Genomic DNA, 26,137 nt, shown 5'->3' with positions numbered 1-26,137 from the left:
ATGAGACTAGAGGGCAAAGAGATATGGAAAGCATAGAGGAGAGAAGTGGAGATTAATACAAAAAAGTGGGAGATTGGTGAAAGAGGAGAAAATAGCCCCCGGCGCAAAGAGAGGATGAGAGGTGGACCAGTGAGCAGATTAAACCAGTAGAGAGATGTAAAGATGACGCAAGAATATAAGGTTTGCATGGCTGAAAAATCAGAGCAGAGAGATAAGGCAGCACTACATAGTTTAAGTGCATTGAGTGATATCAATTCTCATTTCCAGCAGATTCAGAGCAGAAAACATTTTGGTAAACAGGCTTTGTGTGAGACTTCCTCTCCCTTGAGCAGGAACACTAGGTGGGAACTGTACAGTGTTTTCCTGCAAGCATGAATGACTTAAACAGTGTAGCGTTTCCCAGCTCCAACACAGAGTTTTACATTGTGTTTTTCAATCAGATTGCAGGTGATATCAATCCAAAATCTCTTCTGTTGAATTCAAAAGAAGGAAAATAATGTTTGTTATGCCTCCGCGCCAGCAATCGCTGTAGCCGGAGGCATTATGTTTTCCAGTTGTTCGTACATACGTCTCATTCTTGTGAACGCGATATGTCAACAACACCTTGAGGGATTATCTTAAAATTTGGCACAAATATCCCCTTGTACTCAACAATGAACTGATTAGATTTGGTGGTCATAGGTTAAAGGTCATGGTCACAGTGACTTTGTCTGTCTCATTCACGTGAAGGCGATATCTCGCAAATGCTTTGAGGGAATTTCCTAAAATTTGGCACAAACTTCACTCAACGATAAACTGATTAGATTTTGATGTTTTGGCCCTAACTCAAGAATTCTTATGCTAATTGCGATAAAACCTAACACAGATGTTTAACAGAATGATTGAGATCAAAGAGGTCAAAGGTAAACTTCACTTTGACGTCATAATATTCTTCATAAAACACTTTTTTAGCCATTACTAACGTCATATCTCAGGAACAGAAAGAGAGAGATTTGGTCATATACTGAATTAGTGACAGTAATTTTGGCACTGTGCTGATTGTATAGATCTTCTGTGCTGCTGAGGGACGATGTGTGTGAAGCATCCGTGTTTTCACAGACATTGATGTAAACTTTAAGAGAAGCTTACTGGTGCACAGAGGCATACTGCCACAGGGTGATTATAAGAGCTGTAATAAGGGTTATTCAGTTTTATATGACACTTTTCTCTTGTTGACATTTGCAGCTGCAAGTGTGTGAAGCTGGAGTTTCTAGTTACCAAATTAGACATATCGTAATAAGTAATTAGGTCTGGTCTTTCTCTGCTGTGTTATGCACTGCCAGTTCAAGAAGGATATTCACCACTGTGGTTGGTTCGTAGCCTCAAACACAACTTAACATCTTGGCAGTGTTGAAAGTCAAACACAGCACACCCTGAGATCTGTGTGGTTTGGGTGTGTGTGTGTGTGTCTGTATGTATGTATGTTCAGTCGTATGTCACGTGAGGGTGCACAGAGCAAACCCTGCACTGAGGCTAACAGTCAATAAGCAGTGTGCTGAGAACCACAAGCCACACAAAAAAAACACCACGTCCATAAAACGTTGCACGAAGCGACCGCTGCAGCACCGCCACGGTCATAGGCGCAAGGCCAAAGCGAGCATGCAAACATGGCCGTGAGACCCGCTGCTCTGTTTGCTCATGGACAGAGGACGCTGTTTGGACAGCATTATCACAGATTGCGTCTTTGACCCCCCCCCCCCTTCACCTCACACTCAATGCTTTCCCCAAACACAGCGTTGATCTGAAGCTCGTCAAGCGTCTGACGCAACTTCACAGCTAATCCGCACACATAAAGACGTCTTTTTCTCAACCAAAACCTCCCTCTGCCCTGACCTCATTCTGTAAAGAGATTTCAGTCTATAATTGACACTTTGGAGTGAAGCTTTGTGGTTAGAGAGACACCTGTAGGAGAGTCTCACAGGAGCTGTCTGACTGAAATGTCTGTCACATATTTCATGCAGCAGCTTGTGTTGTCAAGGTTAGTGACTTACACAGGTAAATGTAAATGGCTAAAATGTAAATGCTAGATTATTGTGGAGAATATGAGTAATGGCATCTGTAATTATCATATTCAAACTGCTGCTATAATTTGTTGATATGGATTCAAATCGAAAAATGGGAAACAGAAGTCTAAACCACACAGCATCTCTGAGCTAAACAGTAATATCATTGTCACTAGGCAGGTTTCCATTACAGATTAGCGTAATTTGCGGGTTAATGGAAACCCAACTATTGTAAGCATGTTTGCATGTGCTACCATGTTCATCATCTTCATTTTAAATACTGCTAAGCTCTTTTCAATTTTAAAACAGATATATTTTACATGTTTTTATTCAGTTTTTTTTTATTTTATAGTTATGGTTCTTGACTTTCGTGGTCTCTTTTCCCATTTTCTCCTGCTATGTTTATTTTGACTGTCCTGCAACAAAATACCAAGGCAAATTCCTGATGTGAAAACCTGCTTATCAGTAAATGGGTTTCTGTATTTCTTTAATTAGCATGAAGCACAAAGTGCAGCTGTGGAACGTGGATGTATGCACCTGGAAATTTGTGGCAATCCATCTAATGGTTGTTGAGATATTTCTGTCTGATGGATTGTGGTAGACCTTTGCCTGAAATGGGTCAAAAGCTAAAAAAAAATATTTGTGACCTCTTAGAAGTTTGGATAACTTTTTGAACTGCACAGAAAATGTGGATAAATAATATACCAGTAAAATATGTGATAAGTTTTATTTACTTTTCCATGAAGCACAAGCTGTGACGTCAGCACAGCCTTTGGATAAATGCAGGTCAATCTGAGCGTGGTTATTTGTGTACTTCACCAACAACTTATTTGGCAGATAAGCAGCCATTATTTGCAACAAAGCTTATCTGTGTGTTACAGAAATATGTTTGTCCAGTGAAACACTGAGAGGCTGGAATTATGCAGCCACAGCTGGCAGTAAAAAAGCTTTTTATCCATCAGGCTAATGCAGGTTGTAAAATGGCCCGTATACGTCATTGTCACAGCCGCATGTTTTAACTCTTGTCACCTTGAATCACAGACTGCAGGAAGATGTCAGAAATTGCAGCAACACTTCAGTATAGCAGATAACGCATAGAAGTCCATAGTCCAGACTTACACACTCTCTGCAGGACAGCAGGGTTCATTAAGTGCGAACAGGGAGGTTGAAAGTGATATGTTTTTCTCATATGATGCCTGCAGTGTAGCCGAGATAATAGCTTCTTTGTGTTTCTTGGTACAGTTCATAAGGTATGAATTCAGTTCACAAATCACTGTTGGTGCCATAAAAAAATTACTAAGAAGACAAAGAAAATTAAGAAAGGATGATTCAATATAAGGAGCATTTTACACTGCAGCGGCTCTTGCAGGAAACATGCAGTTGGGCTTTTAATTCACACAACAACGGTGTTTTTTGGGGCTGGAAAATGTAACTTTTGAAGTCAGGCTCCAAAGTGTAATTTTTTTAAAACGCCACTGCGTCTGTCGCCGTGTAAACTGGCAGATCCTGTAAGAACGGTGAGGTCACGGCTGCACTTTGCGCATGCGCATTATGTTTCAAACAAATAGCCATATGTGAGAAAGAGGACAACAATAACAACAATGATGAAGTACCGAGCTGTGTTTGTGCTGCTGACTCTACTGAGTTTATTAGCGTTGTCAGTTCCTGTGCGTACGTTCACCATTGTCTTCTTGTTTGTTTGTACTCACGCTCAGTAGAAGAATAACTTTATGAGCAGGGGTTCTTCTATGGTGTGTCATTGCAAAGTTACATCTTCAGCTACTGGCCTGGCATGCATACTAAGTGTTTTTGGTTGTTTTTGCGGATCTGTATACATAAGGATTGTTTTCAAAGTTATCATGAACGCTGATTTTTTTTTTTCGAAGGAAAAACTTTATGTTTTACGAGGGCCGTTCGCGTCTAAACATGGCAATACATCATCATTATCTTTTATCTACATTATTGATAATTTAAGATTGTCACACAGTGAGATCTGAAACATTTCAGTCAAAGTTATTATGATAATTATTATTTTTCTATATGGTTAAAATATTAAACAGCTCAATATTTCATTACATTTTTATTTGTTTCACTCATATCAATACACAACAACCAGATTCACAATCAAAACAACTCTAATACATATTACGTGAAAGTAACAGAGAGAGGAAAAAAATCTTATTGGGCTGGCTCCTTTTTCAGAACATAAACATTTGCAGTTATAATACCAATGTAAAGTATTTTAAGGAAAAAAAAGAAGAACCAAGAGCCAGATAGAGATAATGGTTTGATAAATATTCGCTCCTCTTGTTACACTACAAAATTTGTTTGTGTAAGACAGCGACGCAGATGTTCATGTGACAGGGTCTGAAATCTGAACCTCATGTGCAACTACCAACTTTTAGAAGGAAGTAGCCTTATCCGCGTTACATTAACATCCAACTGCATTACACAGCTCTGATGCAACGTTTCCCCCTGAAGGCTGGAGGTGTGGGAGTCAGTGATGGTTTGGGATTAGTTGTGTAATTCTGGTCAGTGAGAGGAAATCTGAGCTGTCTCAGCAACAATGACGAGAACAAAAGGCTTTTAACAAGTGTGCAAACCTCAGCAGCTTTCATCTGTCGTCTCTCTCTCTCCCGGCTCAGCTGTCACTCATTTTCTTTTTTTCTTTATGGCTGCGTTCACACTGCAGACCTGCACGCTGCCACTTTGTTTTAGAGCTGTAAGAATTAGTTATTAAAGCAATTAGTCAAGTGACAGAAAATTAATATAATCAGGCAGCTTTTTTGATCATGTGATTAACATTTCAATGATTTTTCAAACTAAAATGTCAAATGCATCTTTAATTCAGCCTCAATTATTGTGAGTGATAGTGAGTGAGACATAAAGTCAAAACATCAAAGATGTCACTTTCATCCTCAGGGTATTTTTACCTAGTTTCCCTATTCTCTGACATTTTACTAACAAAATCATGAATTAATAATTGAAAAAATGTCATACTGATCTGTGATGAAAACAGTTATTAGGCCTTTGCACTCAAAGTTTGTATTTTTTGTAAGCATTTTTTAAAACTTTTCAGTGGTTTCTTCTCTTTGTATAGCTATTATTTATTCAGTGTCTCTTTTAAACTCTGTTCAGATGTATTTGGATCTGTGTTTTAGCGCCGCTTAGGAGAATACAGACTTTAATTAGTTATGGTACGTCATTGCATATCTTTTGTTAAGTAGCTGAATTTATCATGTTCACCCGGATGTTGTATCCCCAGTAATGCTGATCGGAGCTGGAGGTGATAAAAACCTGTGTCTACTGCAAAGTCATTTGACCCAGGTGTTATTGCCGGTCAAGTATATGTGTGCATGAAGGTGTGCGTTTGTTGGCTAAAAGGGGATGGGGCAATGGAGGGGGATGCATGGGCATATGTGGTCACAGCTGTTGCTACTTCGGACTTGTTTTATTTATTTATTTATTCAGTTTGTTTGTTCCCTCTGGTTTTATTTATTCGTCATGCTCAGACAAGCTGCAGAGCACTGAATTATGTAAAATGTACTTTTAAGTTGAGCGTTCAGTTACACAGCACATGTAGGTCTTGTGGATCTGGATCTGATTTAAGCCATATATTCATGTGACCCAGATCCAAACAGAGGAACTGGGATTCAGTGCAGCTTTTTGCAGTTTGCACTGATTTGAATACAGATGTAAGCTGAGGCACATGAGGGGAAACAATCTGACTTTGGACACTGTTAGCTGCAGTGTGAACCCAGCCTGTGTTTCCCCCTCCCACTCCTCCCCACTGCAGGACGACAAGTACATCTGATAACAAAACAGCAGAATTGCTGAAATATATTTATGAGGTCCTTTGAATCCTGTGCACATTATATCCACTTCATCACAGCAATATGTTATCGAGGCCTGTTAGAAACTGTACACTCAACAAAGACTCCAGCACTCGCTATCATTTTATTATCAGTCTAATCACCAGATCAGAACAATAAACGGGCAGGGATGTGATAGAGTAGCTTTGGTGCAAGGACTCATCGACAAATATATGTATGTGTTACATAATGTGAAGTGTGCAGTCACATAGTCCAGATCAAAGGCAAAGCAGATTACACTTTATATGCATATAAATGTACACATTTATATGCATATTAGGTAGGTCAGGTCATATATCTATTATGACCTGACCTACCGATTCAGATTTTCATTCTCACTTTGAACTATGATTTACAGCACAAAAAAACACTTTTGTAACTTTTCTTAAATAGAAAATTCAAATGTATGTTTATAATAAAACATCAACTATTTAATAACTTTTACATTTTCTCTAAACTGGCACCAGATTGCAGGACTTACTCTCACTTAAACTAAAAAGTTCTATTCATGTGTTTGGAAATATTGTACATTTCTAAATGATTTGAAGTTATTTCAGTTATTTCAAAAACATAAAACAGAGCAAGTAACCTGTCTAATCCAGTCAATTCATTGTCCTCTAAAATGTCTAAATGTCTAAACACCACATTGGGCTTTAATAACTGTCTTTTCCATAACTGAATAACTAACATGTTATGAATGTATTAGTTTATTACAAAGGTTATTCATCAAAGTCATTTTGTTTGAAATGCTGCAAATTAAAAACCTGTCAGATTAATTTAATCTGTGTTATCTGTGTAAGGTGGTGTGTTTATACGTGTCTCCTCTCACCTCCACAGTACTCGTTCACACTTGGCTTCAGCTTGGCTCTCTGCTGGTGTCTGCTGGTCTGTGTCAGCCGAATCTACATGGGAATGCACTCAGTCCTGGTATGTACACACACACACACACACACACACACACACACACACATACATATACACGTACACATACATATGGTGTCAGGCTTGCCACCTGCAGTGCCAGTTTGTCGTCATTCTGTCCGTTTGAAGACGATAGCTGACACGTGGGAAACTGTATCCGACCAGCGGTCACTTCAGCTCCAGAACCGAGCTAGCTTCAGGCTCTGGTGTCAGCAACACAATCACCTGTGTAACTGTAGAAGTACAACACACAGAAAAGCCACACATATTTACAACACACATCTGCAAAATCCAGAAATGATTAGAAAAATAATTTAGTAATTTCACAGGTTAATGTGACAGTTGCAGGATTTAACTGTAGTAATAATAATAAACGACACACAAATATGCATTTTTCTTTTCAGATCGTCATAGATTTGCATGCTAGTGTTCTCCTTTTTTATTTATTAGCTTTGCTGACTGATCAGTCAATACTGCACGTAATAGGTCAAGCTGATACTGTGACTGAATGAATTTGCACTCTGTTCCAGCCTTCGTGTTTATTGTGATATTGGAGCACTGAAGTTCCCTTTAGATCAGTTCATGTTTCTAAATGACCTCATCCCAACATCCACTTACTGGCTTTTTCAGCTCTCAGTCAGCAATTGAGCCGTCGGCTGATGACGACTGTAAGCTGCAGTTAAAGGCTAACATATTATAAATTCACTTTAAAGTTCCCTTCAAGATATTTCATAAACAAAAACTCTATCTACGATATCAGACACTAATTACTCTGACAAGTAATTAGTGTCTGATATGGTTTTCCCATAAAAAAGTGGAATTATTTAACCCTTTGAAACCTGGATCGACATCACATGCTCGTTCAGACACCTTCACAGTTACTTAAACTTTCTGAATCTGAGCTAACTGGTTTGCTTTCTTTTGAAAACATGGGACAAAAAACAATGAGCAACTTGGGAAGAACTGTTCTGCAAATTGTAAGAAATTAGTAGCTTTGGAAAGTAATTTTTTAGAAAGATAGGGAGAAATGTCCAAAAAACTATATTTTATTATTATTGAAGGAATGTGGCTGTGAGGATGAACCTCTGTACACCACTGTGTTTCTGTACACTACGTTCCCGAAAAAGACTGAATAGTTCAATTTTTGCTGTCTGAGTGCATTCATTTCTTCAGCATGAGCTCTTTCGACCTCTCACTTGTCCTTGATTTGGGGTTTTGAGCCGAGCCTGCACCTGTACTTCCTTTTGCCACACAGCTAATCTGAAGCATGCATCATGTCCTCAACATGCTCTGGCCTGTTTCAGGCTCGGTGCAGATGTCAGTGGTTAAGACAATAGACGCCTCTCAATTCTTACTTGGAAACTATTGAAGCGTATTCATGCCTGCAAAAACTTGCTCTTTCATCTTTTATCTGCTGCTCTCATGTTAGCTGACAGCATTGGTTTGACTACATGAACTCACTGCTGTACAGTACAGGTAGAGTCATGAAAAACATAATGTGACAATACTGAGTAGGTGTGTTAGCTCCTGGTGCCCTGCAGCGTTACAGTCCTCTACAGTTCTCAAAGGCTTAGTTGCAACCCACACATGGATTATGAGAGACTCTGGATTGCCAACAGGTCACCAGTAAAAAAGGAACAAATGGAGCTAAAATATCTGTAATATAACTCAAATGATGCGAGAAGCAGATGAGCCCCGGGTACTTTCACATTATCTAAACTGGCCCCCGTCAAAAAGTTTGGACACCCCTGAAATAAACCATTTAGAAAACAGGCCTGTAGTCCCAGTGAGAATCAAACTCCGGATCCTGACAGTGTTAGTGCCTCACACAGGTAGTCAAGCATACAGCAAAGTGTTTCCGTTCCTTTTTAGCTTTGAGTATGGCTCTGACTGATTATAAATTGTAAATATTATGCAGTCATTAAATGAAAAGTAAGCAGATCAAAATATCTGATTCATAAAAATACTAATCTAATACAATTTTCCACCTAATTCCACATGTAGCTCCTCCTCGGACCTCTTGGATCTGGGTGAATTCAGACAGATTATTTTGGCTCATATGTTATTTTTGGGACATTAATCTTCTGGCAGATAACGGTCACCACAGATGTGTGTGTGGGTTCCTCTGTCCACGCGCCGGTCACATTAAGCCTCATATGGGGTAATGTCACTCACTGGGAAATGATGTCAGCGCACTGGTGGGGTTGGGCTGTCTGTCGCTGTTGCAACAGTTTCCGTGGTCACAGCTGTGTAAGAGGGACTGATGGATGGTGATGTGCGTCCAGCAGACGTTACGGTACGCTGGCCGTCCTCCCAGACAAACTTTTAGAATGTTATTCCACATCACAGACTTTCTTTAAGGGCTTTTGTGGCTGCCCACAGGTGGTGTCGCAGCTCAGACCTCCACCTCAGGAACCACATGCACATCTGCTGGCTCGCAGCGCTTTATATACCACAACTCTGCTCCATCTGTGACCATCCCGACAGAAAAAAACAGTCTCCTCAGATAAACCTGACCTAGAAAAAGTACTTAACATGATTATTTCATTTTCAGTAGTTGATTAGATTTACAATTCAGAGAGAGAAAATTATAGGACACAGGCCTGAGTCATCCTGCAACGTGAGACACGCCTCATTTGTCCCAGCGTCTAACAACTTTCAGGAGAATCCCAGAACTAACACTTACACAACTGATGTTGAAAATCAGACATTAAAAAGCCCCAGGGCTTTACTGTGACTACTGTGTTTACACTGTGAGACAGCACTGAAGTCCTCATAATCCAAATGAATAACATTCAAGAGTAAAATGATTTTTCCATAACGAGTCGACTGTAAAAGTTCTGCAAAGTAGTTTACGTTCATATTCATATAATCAAAAGCAAAACACACCCAAAATAGCTTCCTTGGCTCCATGCTGCTTTAAGATCGATTACTCGTTTGGGATGAAGCATGATAACTAATCTATGATTGATTAATCGGTCGTGCAGAATTTAATTGAACATGTGAAATTTAATCAAGGCTATTGAATGCTGTCAAATTATATTCAGTTTGTTGCTGTGAGCTTTGATTGAGGAAAACCCACATTTAGTATTGCGTGAAATAAGCAGAGATATTATGTTTTTTTAAATAATTAATGAATTGATCGTTAATTTGACCAATCAATTAAGGAAAGTGCTTTCAATTTGCAACCCTAGTTTGTAATTTTGTAGAAAAAACTCAAAATTCTTTGATTTTAGCGTTCTCAAACATCAATATTTCCTGGTTTGTTTCCTCCTCCACAAAGTATTACTGAATGTCTTTGGGTTGTGGACAAAACAAGTCATTACAGAACGTCATCTTTGGCTTTTGTAAACACTGATCAACATTTTCCTACATTTTATTGACACAAAAACTAATCAATAAATTGATAAAATAATCAGCAGATTAAGTGGCGATGAAAACAATTATTAATTGAAGCCCTAATCTGGATACAAGTCAGCTTAATCTGTTAATCTGACTGTAACAAACTACTGTGCTTCTAAAGGGAAGTTCACATATATTTAAGTACATCAAGTACGATTTGTTGCTAATACTTCTGTAGTTTTACTTTAGTGAAGTTTTCAGTGCTTAACCTTTACTTGTAGTGAAATATTTTTACTTCTTCCGCCACTGCTGTTTAGTCTGCAGAAGGGTTTTTGTAAGCATTCTGCATCAGAGGATGTAACGGTGTCCAGTCACTAAAAATATCAATCTCAAGTGCTTTGTTTGTTTGTTTACTAACACCGAAAAACCATTTAACCACCTGTTTCCTTCCTACAAAGTACTATTAATATTTTGTCTACTGCTAAAGTCTGTACTGCACATGTCCATCTCCTCTTCCTCTTCCTTCTCTCTCTCCTGTCACCACAAGCATGAATCTGACCACCGCAACACTCATTAGTCTGCAGCCTAAAAATTCCTGCTGCTCTTCTTTGTGTTCATTCTTCCCTCACGCTTGATGTCATCATGATGTAAATAATGTCTGTAACCATAGCAACTGTTAGATTTCATCTCCAACTTCTGCTTTAAATTTACTTTCCACCAGTACCTAGTAATGACAGTTGATCTCTAAGATTTTAGTAATCCCCCTCAACTCTGATCTTCCCTAAAATTTCCCCTCAAGTAAGCTGAAAGACGCCATATTTTTCCAAACTGTATTACAATGGCACAAACATATATAATCTGTTCCTGCTTTGCCCAATGCTTCCATCAAACTACTTAAAACAACTTTTCAAACCAAAGAAGCTATTTATTATCCCAGCATCATTTCATCAACTCAGAAAAATCCCTAATTCAGACATATTTGTTTCTTTGGAAAATTCGGGATCTCTGCTAGACTTCACAGTAAACTCCAGTGGGATGGAACCGTCGGTTTTAGCTGGTGGGTTTTAACTTTGAATCATAGGCTCTTTATTTATCTCTGTTTAGTCTGCCAGGCATACAAAATATTATTGTAAAGAAAATATTTTATTTACGAGGACCACAGCATCAGTGCAGCCACGATCCAATTTTTCAAGTATCCATACATGAATGCATGGAGTGTCATTGTGACATGATTTATGTAAATGCTGTTGTTATTTTTTGTCTTACTGTTCTCTTACTTTCAGAATAATATCAATATAATATTTTTTCTCACGCAATTAAATGTATGCCAAATTATCTATCTAAAATCTATGATTTTTAAGCAGATTTATGGATAATTGTTTGTGAGGTAATGATACTTGAGGTTTGAGTAATTTAGTTTGCTACTTGTTAACAATTTTCCAAAAGTAAAACAAAAAAAAAATAGAACACTTTTTCCTTATATTCTCGTGGGTAACTTTTTTAAAGTTTAAGTTGTACAAAACAAATACCAAAAACACGTAGTAAGAAAAACCCATAATTAAAAACAGAAAGAAAAAATAGTAATCGTACCCTAGTTTTATATTTGTTTAAAACCATGTTTTTGATATTATGGGAAAATGTAAATCACACTGAATCTAAAAATATGTGTAATGCCATTGTGTTCAGATTTGAGAGAGTTATGACTACAACAGGAAGGTGTGTCATTTTTTGCAGCAAACCGCAACAAGTTAGGATCATAAATCACCACAGACGGCAGCTTAACGTTTTTCTTTAACTGCTGCATGAACTATATTTGTGTTAACATTGATTTCACAACATTTGTGTCAAAAACTCAGAACTGAAGTAATTTGAGATTGATCGAATCATGTAGGTCAACGTGCACAGAGCTCATTTGCAGACTGTTGTGTTTCGGGGAGTGGAGCTCGAACACACGGCGAGCCATTAGCGGTCCGGTCTGCCAGGCCTGACAGGCACTTAATGTGCTCTGGAAATCATCACGCCCAATGAAACGACTTCCTCTGCTTTTGTTCTGCAGGAAGAGCTCGGAGTCAAAAAGCTGTTCAGCTACTGATAATGACATCTACAGATCTTTTTAACAGACGGCTCACCGAAATTTCACTCAAGTTTTTGTGTTTTTTATTGATTTAAAGGCTTAATTTGTGCTCAGTCTATATCAAAATATTTTAACCCGTAGTTCTTCTGTTTATTTCATCAACTCGACTCTCAATTACCTTCCAACTGTTGTTGGGTTTTTTGACGCTACATTATAAAACTTTGAAAAATATTGGTAAATTCTTTTTGGTAAATAATTTAATAAATTCCTCTTCTTAAACTCATCATGATCTAAATCCAAGTGGAATCTCACGTCCAGTGAAAAACACAAGGTTGCCAAGAAAACCATCTAGAAATGCCAGATATCTCCCACAAAATGTCACGAAGCACCACAGCGCAGCGGACATTCGGAGACACTGGCGGAGAATGAGAGTGGAGTGGAGAGAGCGGACACTAGCGGAGACACCAGCAGTTAATGAGAGCGGAGTGGACACCGGCAGAGAATGAGAGCGGAGCAGATATTTGGAGACGCCGGCGGCGAATGAGAGCGGCGGACATTCGGAGACACCAGCGGAGACAACGGCGGAGAATGAGAGCGGAACCGACATTCAGAGACACCGGTGGAGAATGAAAGCGGACACCAGCAGAGATACTGGCAGATAATGAGAGTGGAGGATAACGGTGGAGACACTGACTGAGAATGAGAGTGGAACCGACATTCAGAGACACCGGGGAACGATAAATGGAGTTAATAACCGATGTATTAACCATTACCATAAATGAATCATTAGTTGCAGCTGTAATGAAAAAAGTTGACTTGAGGTGACCACATGTTTATGTCTTGAGGGTTATCATTGCTGTCCACATGTTGCACAAATTGAACTTATATAAGCATTTAATGAATGCTGATTGCAGGAGCCATTACGTCATTAAAGCAGGCAGGAATAATGTATAGGGTTATTTCTGTTTCCACTGAAGTTACCCATGAAAACAATATATACATATATATATATATATATATATATATATTTACTGTAAAGCACTTGAGATAAAAGCTTTCACTGAATAACACAGATCTTTCTGTGTGTGCCAGCCGTCCATCTTCTTTGTGGACATTTTTAAATCAGTCAGATCATATTGTTTCAGAGCTCCCTCTAGTTGTGTCAGTGGAGGGGAAAATTACAAACAGCTGAAAGCGTTTGCTCACTGTTATTAACCCTTTGAAACCTGAGCAATGTCATTTTTTTCTCTCAAACATGGAGAAAAAAGGCAATGACCAGGATGGCAAGAGATTCTAGCAAAAGAGAGAAATTAGTGAGAAATAAGTGGAAGGGGACAAGAAAATAACACGAAAATGAGTATTTATAAGTATTTATAAAGGGGGAAGGTTTATAAGAAATTATCTAAAAAAGAGTTATTTAAATTAAAGATTTAAGATAATGGTACAGAACAAAAAAAGTATGATTTAATATATATATATATATATATATATATTTATATATATATAAATCATTTTTTATGTCTTTTTTTTTTAAAAAAAAAAAAAAAAGGTTTTTGTACTTTTCTTTTCTTTCTTTTTTTTTTTTTTTTAACTTATTTTAATGTAAATTTCCCTAAGTCTTTAAAACAATTTCACACTAATAATTGGGCAACGTCTTGTTCAATTTCTTATTGCTTTTGCCCTGTGATTTTAATAGAAATCAAATCAATTTGCTCAGGTTTCAAAGGGTTAAGAGAGAGAGCTGATAAAAGTTTGCTGCAGCAGCAGTGAGGTGATAAATCACAGTAATCCTCTGAGGGGTTTCCTGTTGGTTATCTCACTGCAGCTGAGTCAATTTTAAATGGCCTGACAGTAAAATGTGTCCTTGTACTGCCAGTCAGTCCGCAGGGACACGAGTTCCTGCTGAGCGGAGTGCCAACGTGTGACGGCAGTGTGATGAGCGACTGTGAGATCTGGGCTTATGTGTACCACAGCCTGTATTTTAGCAGCCAAATAGATATTTAAACCGTAACAGGACCTTGGCTTACGTCCAGGTGGGATAACCCGCCAGGCAGCGGCTTTGGCTGGTGGATGGAGACAGGTGTACATTTACAGTAGCCCTCATTGATTTCTCAACCAGGGAAAGTAGACACTGCTGAGGACAAAGTAAATACTGTACACACCTCAGTCAGCCTGATGAGGGGCTTTTTATTTACACTCTCCACCCAGTCCTGCGAGAGAAAGTCTTCACAACACGCACAAAAAATCTTAGTAAAATAAAAATGGCCAAGATTTTCCCTGCAGAAATTCTACCAATGCATATTCTGTAACCAAATTACTTATTTACATAATATTCATGTAGGTAAATACAGAGACAAGCATGCAAAGCAATGAGACACACAGGGATGCACCAATTTCACATTTTACCCTCTGATACCAGGGCTATTCTTTAGTTCCCTGTGATTTCAAATGTATAAAACCTTTTTTATGTGACCTGATTAGAATCATTTTTTGATGTGCCAGGTAACATGAGGCAATGGTTAACACAAAAACACTAACATGAAATACAAAACAATTTTGAAACTAAATCCTGGGAAAGAAGTGCAGAAAGTGAGCAGACAAAAGGAAACTGTTGTCACAACTCTTCCAGATAACGATTATTTTCACTATGGATTTATATTCCAGTTGTTTCTTATGTGAACGAAATGTGTAATTTTTTAAATGTTTTAAAAAATGTCAATCAGTGTCCTGAAGCGTAAGGTGACATCCTCACATGTCATGTTTTGAATGACATAAAAACAGCAGATTCTCACATTAGAGAAGCTTGAAATGAAAAAAAAAAGTGTCTAATTTCTTGCTGGAGAAGTAATGTTGTTTTTACAGTATATGCTGTGGTTGCAAATTTAGAAAAAAATACTTTAGTTATTGCCAACAAGGTATTAAGATATTTCGGCTTGGCAGACTCCACGAGAGGTGTTAGTGCATCGCATGACTCTTCAAAAGTTGAGCAGATTATTGGGTAGTTTTGAATCCACAATTCTTCCGTGAAACTGGACTATCACCTCCCAGAAATCCTTTATACGTGGCCGCTCCTAAGTATAAAAGGCTTTCTAAACCATTTTCATTTGTATTAGTTTGTTTTCGGATTTTAGTTTTCATAGCTAATAACTGTAGGAAGTTAGTTTGTGTAAAAATTGCAGCACTGAAGCATTCAGTTTATTTCAGGTGGTCTCTGAGAATAATGAAGAAGCTGACCAGCAGCACGAAGTGCAACACAACAGTTTTTACTTCTCTGAATCATCAGTTCAGAAGTAGCTTTTAATAGTTCAGCAGGAGCTCTTTGTCAGCTTTGTGAGAGGTTAAATCCGCACATACGGTCAACGCTGGAGCAGGAAGCCGACTGTCAGTTTGCTGCTCGCGTCAATAAATAAACGACAGTGATGACCTCTGTGTTTGAGTCCAGAGTTCACTGCCACGTTGAGCTCGCTGATCTCCTGCTTCCTCTTTTCAACTTCCTTTATCCATCAGCGGAAATGCACCAATAAATATCAGCTGGGCAAGAGGCCAAGTTTATTATTCAAATGCAAAATCTCGGAAATTTTAGGTTTAATACTTGTGTCTGATTGGCTGTTCCTGCTCAAAGCACTCATGTCATATATCGTGTTATCGCTTGAGTGTTAAAGGTTATTGCTACAATTACCTCTCAGTATGATGATAAATATGATAAATTTGTCCTGTTATTTACATTTAGCTAGTCTTGTGTAGCAGCAGTGCTGTGTCGGTGCTACAGAAAAAGTGTTGGCGGTGACCTTGCTCTGGTGAAATATTTGGTAGGCGAGCACTGTCATTAAAATGTCCCCAAATCTTCAGCAAAACGTACAGTTTCCAGCATGCAAGCTTCAGCATTACCATGAACACTGTGTGATTCAGTCTGCATGAATCTGTCAGATTTAACCGTCTGTTTCTCTGTGTTTTTCTCCAGGACGTCATTGCCGGCGTCATCTACAGCTCGCTGATCCTGCTCTTCTTCCTGCCGGTGATGGACCTGATCGACGACTTCAACCTGACCTGCCGCTACGCTCCGCTCATCATCATCTCCCTCCACCTGGGCCTTGGCCTCTTCTCTTTCACCCTGGACACCTGGAGCACCTCGCGGGGCGACACCGCTCAGATCCTGGGCACAGGTGCCGGCATCGCTCTGGCTTCCCACGTCAACCACTACCTGGGCCTGATGCCCGACCCCACGCCGGATCAACTCCCCTTCACCACGCCCGCCCTCAGCGCCAGCCTGTTTGGCGTCGCCGTGCTGCGGCTCGTACTGGGCGTCCTTGTGCTGATGACCACACGGGCGCTGATGAAGACCATCACCATCCCGGCGGTGTGCTGGGTGTTCAGGGTGCCCAGCGCGGACGTGAGGAAGGCCCGGCAGCACATGGAGGTGGAGCTGCCCTACCGCTACATCGTTTACGGGGCGGTGGGCTTCAACGTGGTCTTCCTGGTGCCGCTGCTCTTCAGCTACATTCACCTCTCTTGATTGGATGTTTTCTGGCTTTAAGCAATAAAGTGACCATCTAAATGTTCACCGAATGCTGTTATCAGATCAGAATCCTCATCCAGAGCCCTTTTCTTTACTCCTCTGGCTTCATCTAAGGCAAATTAAAGCCGAAAAGCTGATCTGGATGCTGACATGTTCTCAGTTTTTCAGTGTCTCCGATCGTTGCCTCAGGTTGCCTTCAGGAAAGATGAACCAAGAGCAGCTGGGAAATCTTGTAAATTTGGCCTTGACTGTTATCATTTTTACCTGTGGCGAGTGATATCTCTGTTCTGTAGATTTAGATTTATTTAAAATCAAATCAGAAGGCTCCTCCTGATCTCAGGACACATCGGATCAGAGCCAAACATCCACTCCTCCAACAGCTTCATTCATATTAACGGTGGCCTCTGAAAGACTAAAAACGCCACTGAGCGCTACTGAAATGACCTGTGTCTTAGCATTTACATTTTAATTCATGCTATTATTATTATTATTATTATTATTATTATTATTATTATTATTATTATTATTATTATTAAGAGTATAGACAAAGAACCACACAAGCAAGTTTTGGGAATTTTCCTAGAAATGTATAGGCAAATGTCAGTGTTGTGTGCACTTGAAGGCGAACTTTTTTAGTGGCTGAAAAGCGTCCGTAATTCATTTAAAATGTCCTGGATGAGTACTCGACACCGTGCTTGGTGTAGGGCTGCAACTTACAGTTATTTTCATCCTCGATTTATCTATAAAATGTCAGAAAAAAAATGAAAAATGTCTTGTTTAGTTCAACAGACAGTCCAAAACCAAGTACATTTTTGGAAGACTGAATTTTTCCAGCATTTAAAGCATCGTGTCGGTGTCGTATGCACTCGAAGGTGAAGTTACGGCTCCAAATTGAATTCACAAAACACTGGCAGTCTTTTACTGTCTGAGATGTGTTATGTAATTTATTTAAAACCTTGTGGACGAGTACTGAACAAAGTATTTGATGTAGGGCTGCTAAAAAAGATCATTTTCATCTTCGATAGATCTATAAAATGCCATAAAATTGAGAAAATTGTCTTGTTCAGTTCAACCAACAGAAAAACATGTTAGTGTTGTTCGAACTTAAAGGCAAAGTTTTATGACTCCACAATGAATTCTGCTGCTAATCTTTTACTGTCTGAAAAGTGTTTTGCAACTTAAATTTTAGAAAATAATGAAAAATATCTTCTTCAGTCTGTGCACCAGTCCATTTATTTTCAGTTAAAATGATATAAAACAGAGAAAAACAGCAAATCAAACATTTTAGAAGCTGCAACCAGACAATGTTTGGACTTTTCGAGTGAAAAAAGTAAATTAATGAATTATTTAAATGGCTGCAGATACATTTTTGGTTGATTATTGTTTCGACTCAAGTTCAGTGTATAAACTTTGTGTGGTTCTTTGTCAGAAAGCTTCTTAATAATGAATATTTAATCTTCCCCTGCTCTGTCTCGCCTCTCAAAGCAATAAGATTTTTTTACTTCCTTGCTCCTGCGGAGTTTGTCCTGATGGAGAGACGTTTCACCCGCGGAGCGGACGCCCCCCTGTGGTTTCAAGAACTTGATTTTGAGGCGTATTTTCTAAAAGGGCTCCCCCCACTCTGTCTGCTCTGTTTACGGCTTTTGTCTTTATTCGGACAGTTTCTCGTCTGTTCTGAGACTGATCGTTTTCCTGCTGGAGAAAAGCAGCGACCGGGCACATACTGTCTGATCCAGAGGGAAAGGAAGGAAGCTTTTAGTATTTTTTTTGATAGGATGACGGGAATCTGTCCACTTGGCTCAGCTTTTTTTATTTTTATTACACTGTAAACTGACTTCCTGTCAGAGATGCTCGTGATGGCATCCACTTCCTGTGCAGAGGAGAGTTTATCTGGAGGGAGGAGGCGGGGGAGATAACGCTGCTCTCAGGAGGGAAGACGCGTGGAGGGTCAACGGGAGGTCATGATGACAAAGGGAGGTCAGTACAGCTCAGGCAAAGAAATTACATTATTTTAAGTTAAGTTTTGTAGCTTTTTCATGGGATAAAACAGACGGATTTTAAAATTAAGTGGGAATATTTCGGGAAAAAAATCAAAAGTTATGAGAAAAAGGTCATAATTTTTAGAATGGGCTTAAAATTTACACCAAAAGTTGTATTTTGAGAAAAACTATACATTGTAGTAAACAGGTGAAAGCAGCCCGTCAGCTTTTACAGGTCAGTTAATTATATTCTCAAAAATGTTTTACTTACGAAATATTGAGACCTTTCTTTCTCATAGATCTTTGACTTTATTTTATAAATATTACAACTATATTTTATCTCGAAATATATAAACTTCAATCTTGGCATCTTGTTTTGCCCCCACATTAATAACTTTTTAGTCATAAAACAGTCAAATATTATATCTTACTTTTTCCAGTCCAGCTTCTCAAATACTTTATTTTCTAAAACATTTTTATAAAACTTAATCTGGTTCGTTTCCACATCGCAGCAGTGAGAGAAAAACAAGTTTTGCTAAAAGTTCAGCTTGCAGAAACTTGAAACATCATGTTTCTGTTTTGCTGTTGAAAAATAGCAATATTGGACTTTATAGATTTTTATGTCAAATGTATGAATTTTTAGATGATCGTAGCTCAGTCAGTGTTTCTGTGTCTGAATCAACGGCCTGCTGAAAAACAAAAGAATCAGACCTGAGCAGAGACAAGGGGCCAGATGTGTTCAGGATGCATATAAATAGTTTTGATAAATAGTTTTTGATAGGAGTTTAGGGTTAGACGTCTGCAGAGCAATTTGAGATTTGACAACCAGGATTTTTAGCAGTTAGACTTAAAAACAGACTCAGCGTCCACATGGACTTTGACTCCAGCTTTCTCTCCTCCTGTCGTCCTCCCACACAGCAGCTGAATAAACCGCTCAGACGCTGAGCAGCGCTTTAACCTTCAGTGTCGCTTCAGCGATCGACGACTGTAAGATCAGACCAGTCTTTCCCCTTGTGCCTGCTTTACATTTTATTCAGATTATATAGATATTACGCGCTGCTGCTGTTGGAGAAAAAAGTGTAAATTGTATGCTTTTTATTTTGGATCGAAGATTTTTTTTTTTACTCATGGACACTGATGTTTTCTCAAAACCTTAAAAAACATTTAGTCAAGCAGCAATAAACAGAAGACCATTGCCATTTTTAGTTACGTGTGTTACGGCAGCCGAAGCACCACAGTGTCCTTATGAGACGTGCTCATCAGTTAGTAAACCGCTCAGAAAATAGGGCTTACAATTCTGTAAAGAGAAGATAAGTGCTCTTTTTTGTGTTTGTTTAAGAAAGACTGAAAAAAATACAACACAGCGTTCACTTAACAGCTTTTTCCTGGAACTGTAAGGACTGATGAGGACCAAGAGATCTGGCCCAAAGTGAATCCGGACCGATCCTGGATGTTTGAGGTTTAAAGAACTGCGACCAAAATATTCATTTCTCAGCACTCAAACATTTGACAAAAACGATCTCTCCAGAGAGGCGTCTCATGTTTGTTGTGGAGTTTTCAGTCAGATCACACGATCTTCCTCTGCAGATAAATTTGCTCAGTTTTCAGTGATTTTTTATTTTTTTTCCTGATCACTTTTAAGAACCTCTCATCCATGTTAGCTTCTTGATTTTGGAAAAAACAGCTGACAAAGAAGTCTCACCACAAGGTCCGTTCATTCGATCAAAAGCTTCAGGACGCTAAAATCACCATGTGGGTTTATTTTCCTTCAAATCAAGATTGAACTTTAAATATCTAAAATATGCTTTTGGAATTTGTGTTGAATTTTTTTTAACTTATTGGCCAACATATATGTGGATTCAGTATATCTGTGATAAATGAATACTGACTGGTTGAAACCTTGGATAAAGCTACTGAGTGGACCTGTAGTTGAGAACGTTTTATTTCTTCCTTGTTTAACCCTTGAAAACACGAGAAAATTGGCTCGATTTCTTTCAAAAACATGGAAAGATGGCAACAAGCAGCTTAAGAGGAAATGACCCAAAATATGCAAAAAATAAGTTTTAAGAGAAAGGAAAAAAATTAAATTTAGGGAAAAAAGAGAATGTTTTTTAAAAACCTATAAAAATGTGCAAAAATAAAAGGAGAGTTTAAAAAAAAGCCAAGACAATGACCTGAAAAGGTGCTAAAAAAATAAAAAATCCACAACATAATTTTTCATACATAATTATGATTATGAATATAATTAAATATAGTTGAGCTATTTAGAAATAAAACTTCCTTAATATTCATTTTTTTTGCAATTTGTGGGATATTTCTAACCAAGTTGCTCTTTGCCTTCTTCCCCGTGTTTTGGGAGTAAAACAAACCATTTTTCTCAGGTTTTAGAGGTTTAAATACTTGTCAAAGGTGAAAAGTGATGTTGATCAAAGGGTTAAAATGGTTATTGGTGGCACCAAACACGACCCGAAACCTCAGATTAGATTACATTGAGTTGCTCTTGAGGTGTGAATGAGTCTGCCTGTTACATTACGTAACGCGAGGCTGTGTTTGATTTCTGTAGCTGGAGATCATTAATCAGCGATATAAGTGATGTTTTTGGTGTTTTCAGAGTCGGTCCGACACGTTTTACTGTGCAGCGTTTTATCTCGAGTCTCTTTGAGATAAAGACCGAACATCTGGACAGACGCCTGATGTTTCGTTCGCACATTCCTCCTCGTGGTTGTCCGCTGCAGCAGCTGTGGGTGAAGTGCCTTGCTCGAGGGCACTTGTAGAGCTCAGCTGGCGTTCAGGTGCTGCTGCTCTCTGAGCTGAAGACCAACAAAAGTCCAGAGAAAAACAAACTTTTCTTGAGTCTTAATTTGCTTGGGTGAGGGCAGCAGGTGCAGCACAGAGCTGTGTGCTGTTGTTGTTTGTGTACGGTACTGTCCCAATATGAATGCACTGTTCCCAGAATGCACTGTGTCCCCCTGAGCCGGGCAGCGCGGGTGAAGCTGGTCACAAACGTAAACTGAAGGAGGAAACTGAAATTCAAAAAGACTTCAGGACAATGTGAGTTTTAAATCAGATTATTTTTTCTGTCATTTAAGTTTTTATTTGTCTTTGGATTAATTAAATATCATATGAAGAAAATAAAACAGACGCTTCAGTATAAACAGTACAGCCATCTAAAAAACAAACAAACAAACAAACAAACAACAGACATATCTCAGCACATAAACAGAACATAAAGCATATCTTCATTTGTACGGTAAATCTGAATTTTAACAATTTGACCTGCAGTCTCAGAAATGCTTCAGTTTCCATTTGTTTTGTGCTGTTTTAATTTGTTTTTTATTTATTTATTTTTTTTTGTTTTTTGGTGTCCTGTGAAGTCTCATCTTCTTTTCATTTCTGTTTTAAAAAGCTGATTTAGTCAGTAAAGTAAAGTAATATCCAGCCACTGTTGCACACAGATGAAATGATTTCAGGCACATCTGTTGTTTTTTATATTTAAGCCACAGCTGCAATTTCATATTATTTTCTTTTTTAAATTAATACGACTATTTTTTGTTCTATAGAATTTTATAAGATGGCAAAAAATTATCACAATTTTAAATATACAGTACTTGAAATAATATCGCTGCCCTACTACAGTCAATAAAATAATATTGATATTAATTCTGTGTTTACTTCAGTTAAAGATCAATACTCGATATATGCTCCTTTCATCACTGACAATAACTGATTATTTCTGTTTAAGCTATTTGATTTGCTGATTATAAATTATTTTATCCCTTTAAAACCGTCAGAACTTGTCACTTTCTGAAAAGAATTCATATTGAAAAACTAAACCTGCTGACATTTTCTCAAACGGAGCGGCTTCACCTGCGCGTCTGTGCGGCTGTGATTGATGTTTGAGGCGGACGAGGCGTCGCCGCTGCCCGGCTCCTTTCACTTCCTGTGGCCTTGCCTCGTGCACGAACTTAATTCTGTTTGTTGTAGCATTTTTTTGTCTGAATGTGGTTTCCTCTCTGAACCAGTGAAACAGGAAGTTTGTCCCTGTTCTCTTTCTTTTTTTTTTGATTTGTCATCAGAAGATGCAGATCCTGTTAATCCTGTGCTGAGATCGTTTTCACGCAGACTGATTAAAAGTCAAACTTGTGACCATAGATTTCAACAACTTCTTCTCCATAAACTAATACACACAAAAATGGTTAAATGTCAGATTTTTTGTGTGTCTGCAAAGTTTGGAAGGGCTTGAAAAACAAATATTGGTGTCAGAGGAGTTTGGTTTATGTGTTTTAATACCAAATTTAACTAACTGTTCGTATCCCCCAAAAGTTTTACAATCCGAGGATCAAAATGTATTTATTTTTTTATAATCCCACTTTGTTCAAACTGTATTTGCTAAGATATCCGAATTAAATTTAATATCAACAATTAATTTTCTAAAAAAAAAACATATAAATCACCCCAAAATTACATTGTCATATTTTCCAAATTTGTTTTTATGACACCAGATTTTGTGGTTATCCTCCTGAGAAAACACCAGACTTTGCAAAGAACTCCCAGATTTTGTTTTTGTACCATAATTGTCATAATGAGACCAAACAGTTTGTCCTCTCAATCACTAAAGTCAAAAAAAGTTTTTTTTGGTAAATGCGTACATTATAATTTTAATCAACTGAAAACAGGTCACATTTTCAGGGTTTTTTTTTCTTAAATTCTGGATTTGAGAGACTTTTTTATGTTTCTTTTCCTCTTTGACCAAATAAGTGGAGTGGTTGATCTGCGTGTCTGCAGCTGCTCCTCGCTTCCCTTCAGTGCCTTTATGGTTGTTCAGGAACATTTTATGTTTCTTGTGAAAACTTTTGACTCTTTTTCACTTTGTCCCGTCGTGTCGCCTTTTGCACTTTGTTGCTGCGTTAATGTGGAAGAAATGAGTGAAGTTTCCCGTCACTGTCTGTTTGTGACTGTAGCTGAAACTTTAATGTCAAAGTTAAATAAATTCAAAAGTGTTTGATTTTAAACTTTTGGTTCTATTTTAATTCACTGTCTGCATGATAAAAATTGTCTAAATGAGTTTTGTGTTTTTTCCGAATCAGTTTGGTTTCATCAAATCAGTTGTTAAATTGTTTAAAACTGTAAAATTTTCAGAAAGTTTATTTAAAACAGGCGTCATATTTTTCATTATAGAATGAAATGAATATTTCCCCTTTTTTTCGTCATAAAACCAGTTGAGTTGTGTCCTGATGTGACACGTGTGGACATTAAAGGACCTTTTCTGCATTTTCACAGTATTTTCTTTTTATATCTGCAGGTTTTATTGTTGGATTTGATCTGTGATTCAATGAGGATCCATTTCTGTCTGATTATTTGTGTGAAATTAACTGAAATAAAAAAAGACGATAAAACATTATATACTTGCTGCTCTGGCTTGATTTTTCTTTCAAATAGTTGAGAAGAATAACTTCAAAATAATAACTTTATTTACAGAGCAACTTTAAAAACAACGTTTCCAAAGTGCTTTGACAAACAAACGTAGAGTTAAAATCAAATTAAAACCAAACGTACAAATAATGCAAGATGCAAAACATAAAATTTCAAAATAAAATGCTACAAAGAATTAGACCAAAAACAACAACAACAGAAGCAATAAAACCACAAATAAAAGAAATAAAACATAAATTAAAAAGAATAAAATTTAAGTAAACAAATAAAAAAAAGAAAAACAAAAGTTACCTGAAAAAAGAACAAAAAACAACAACATAAAAAAAGGGAAGTTAAAAGTTAAAAAAAAAAGCAAACAACACAAACAAAAAAAGGGAATTAAATAAAAAATGCTTACAAATCCCTATAACTCTATAAAAATAATATATAAAGATATAATTATGATAATTTTGGATTTAGTTCTTTGGAATTTTTTTTCCTAGTTTGTTAAAAAAAAACCCAACATTTTCTAAATCTACTAATTTCCTGAAATTTGCAGGACATTTCCTACCAAATTGTTTATTTTTTCCCATGTTTTTAAAAGAATCAATTTTGTCAACATTCAAAGGTTTAAAAACTTGAGAAAAGCAGCACACAAAAGAGGTTCAAATGTTTAAACATATTTTTTGATTCAATCTGCGTCAGAGTCTTTGGTCAATAAATTATCACATTGAATGTTTTTTGTACAGGAAGTTACACAGGCCAGTTTTAGGGTTTTTCCTTAAACTGTGAGAAAAATATGTCACGCTGGACAGTTCAAGGTCCACCAGGTGATGGTTAAACCTTCGTTTCAAGGATCACACATTAATCTGCTCTGTGTGCCTGGAAAACTTTTAAGCAATGAGCAACATTTACCACATTTTTTCAGGGTTTCTCAGCTCAGTGTCAGCATTGAAATAACACGTTAAATAGCTTTAACCCTATAGAATATACAGTATATATATATATATATATATATATATATATATATATATATATATATATATATATATATATATATATATATATATATATATATATATATAATAACTGAGCAGGCAGTAAACATTTTGGGCTTCATCATGAAGACAGAGTGCAACAACATTAACACAAGCTGGAAAATGTATTAAAAAAACAAGAGTATGAGTCATATTTTTCTTCTCTTCTGTGTTTGTTTCTAAACCTGAGGTGACGGTTAAATCCTCTGCAGGTTAAAACTGAGGTTTTATTTCATTTGTTGATGTGTCTGCAGATTTGGGTCAGCCGGAAAGCTTTAAAAAGCCTCATTAAGTCAGAGAACTGCAAGCTGCTGCTCCCACCTGCTGGACGACCGAGGACTCACACCTGAACTCAACTCCGGTGTTTTTTATTCAAATATACTGACAGGTTTGTATTTATTACTGATCTCTAAAGGGGAATCTTTAAATTTTATTAAACAGCTTAAAACATGGGGTAAATGGTTTCAGTTTATTGTACTGTAGAGGACTTTCCTAAATGTCATGTGCAAAAGGAAAGGTAGAAAATAAAAGGTTGTTTTGATTATATAAATTATGAATTTTAGTGTCCTATAATGGTGGAAATAGATAAATAGATTTAAAGTTATAATCCGGGGTCAGTTATTCTTATGATGAAGTAAGTGATTATATTTGAATTATATTTTGGGAAAAAAAGATATAAGATCAGCCCAGTGTGAAATTATTAAACAAAATCAATTGTATGTTTATTAGAACGATTAAAAAAAATTATAATTAAAACTTACTTATTTTACATCTGCAGAGGAGTTATTGCAAAGGTATACTAAAATTCACTTTTCCCCAAAAATAGACAAAAATAAATTTAAATTGAGTGCCACGACGTCTTCTGATTAATCCGTGTCTTATTTAATCGCGATGCCATTATTTTATATTTCGGGGTATTATTTTTATTCTTCAACATAATTT

The 26,137-nt window shown here is 37.4% G+C and overlaps 1 protein-coding gene across 1 annotated transcript in view; it reads left to right on the top strand.

Annotated features, from left to right (window-relative positions):
• The window catches only part of sgpp1b (sphingosine-1-phosphate phosphatase 1b), a 32,737-nt gene extending 8,590 nt beyond the window's left edge, over positions 1 to 24,147 (top strand). The window contains exons 2-3 of the mRNA XM_042501053.2: positions 6,752 to 6,841; positions 16,213 to 24,147. Coding sequence (XP_042356987.2) covers positions 6,752 to 6,841; positions 16,213 to 16,764 — 642 coding nt within the window. The 3' untranslated portion in view covers positions 16,765 to 24,147. The remainder of the gene's footprint in view (positions 1 to 6,751; positions 6,842 to 16,212) is intronic.
• The last annotated feature ends 1,990 nt before the right edge of the window (positions 24,148 to 26,137 follow it).

The sequence above is a fragment of the Plectropomus leopardus genome, chromosome 14 (assembly GCF_026936395.1).
Source record: "Plectropomus leopardus strain MGB_pleo_1.0 chromosome 14, ASM2693639v1, whole genome shotgun sequence".
In the NCBI taxonomy this organism is placed as follows: domain Eukaryota; kingdom Metazoa; phylum Chordata; class Actinopteri; order Perciformes; family Serranidae; genus Plectropomus; species Plectropomus leopardus.
This window is presented reverse-complemented; position numbering and strand designations above follow the sequence as displayed.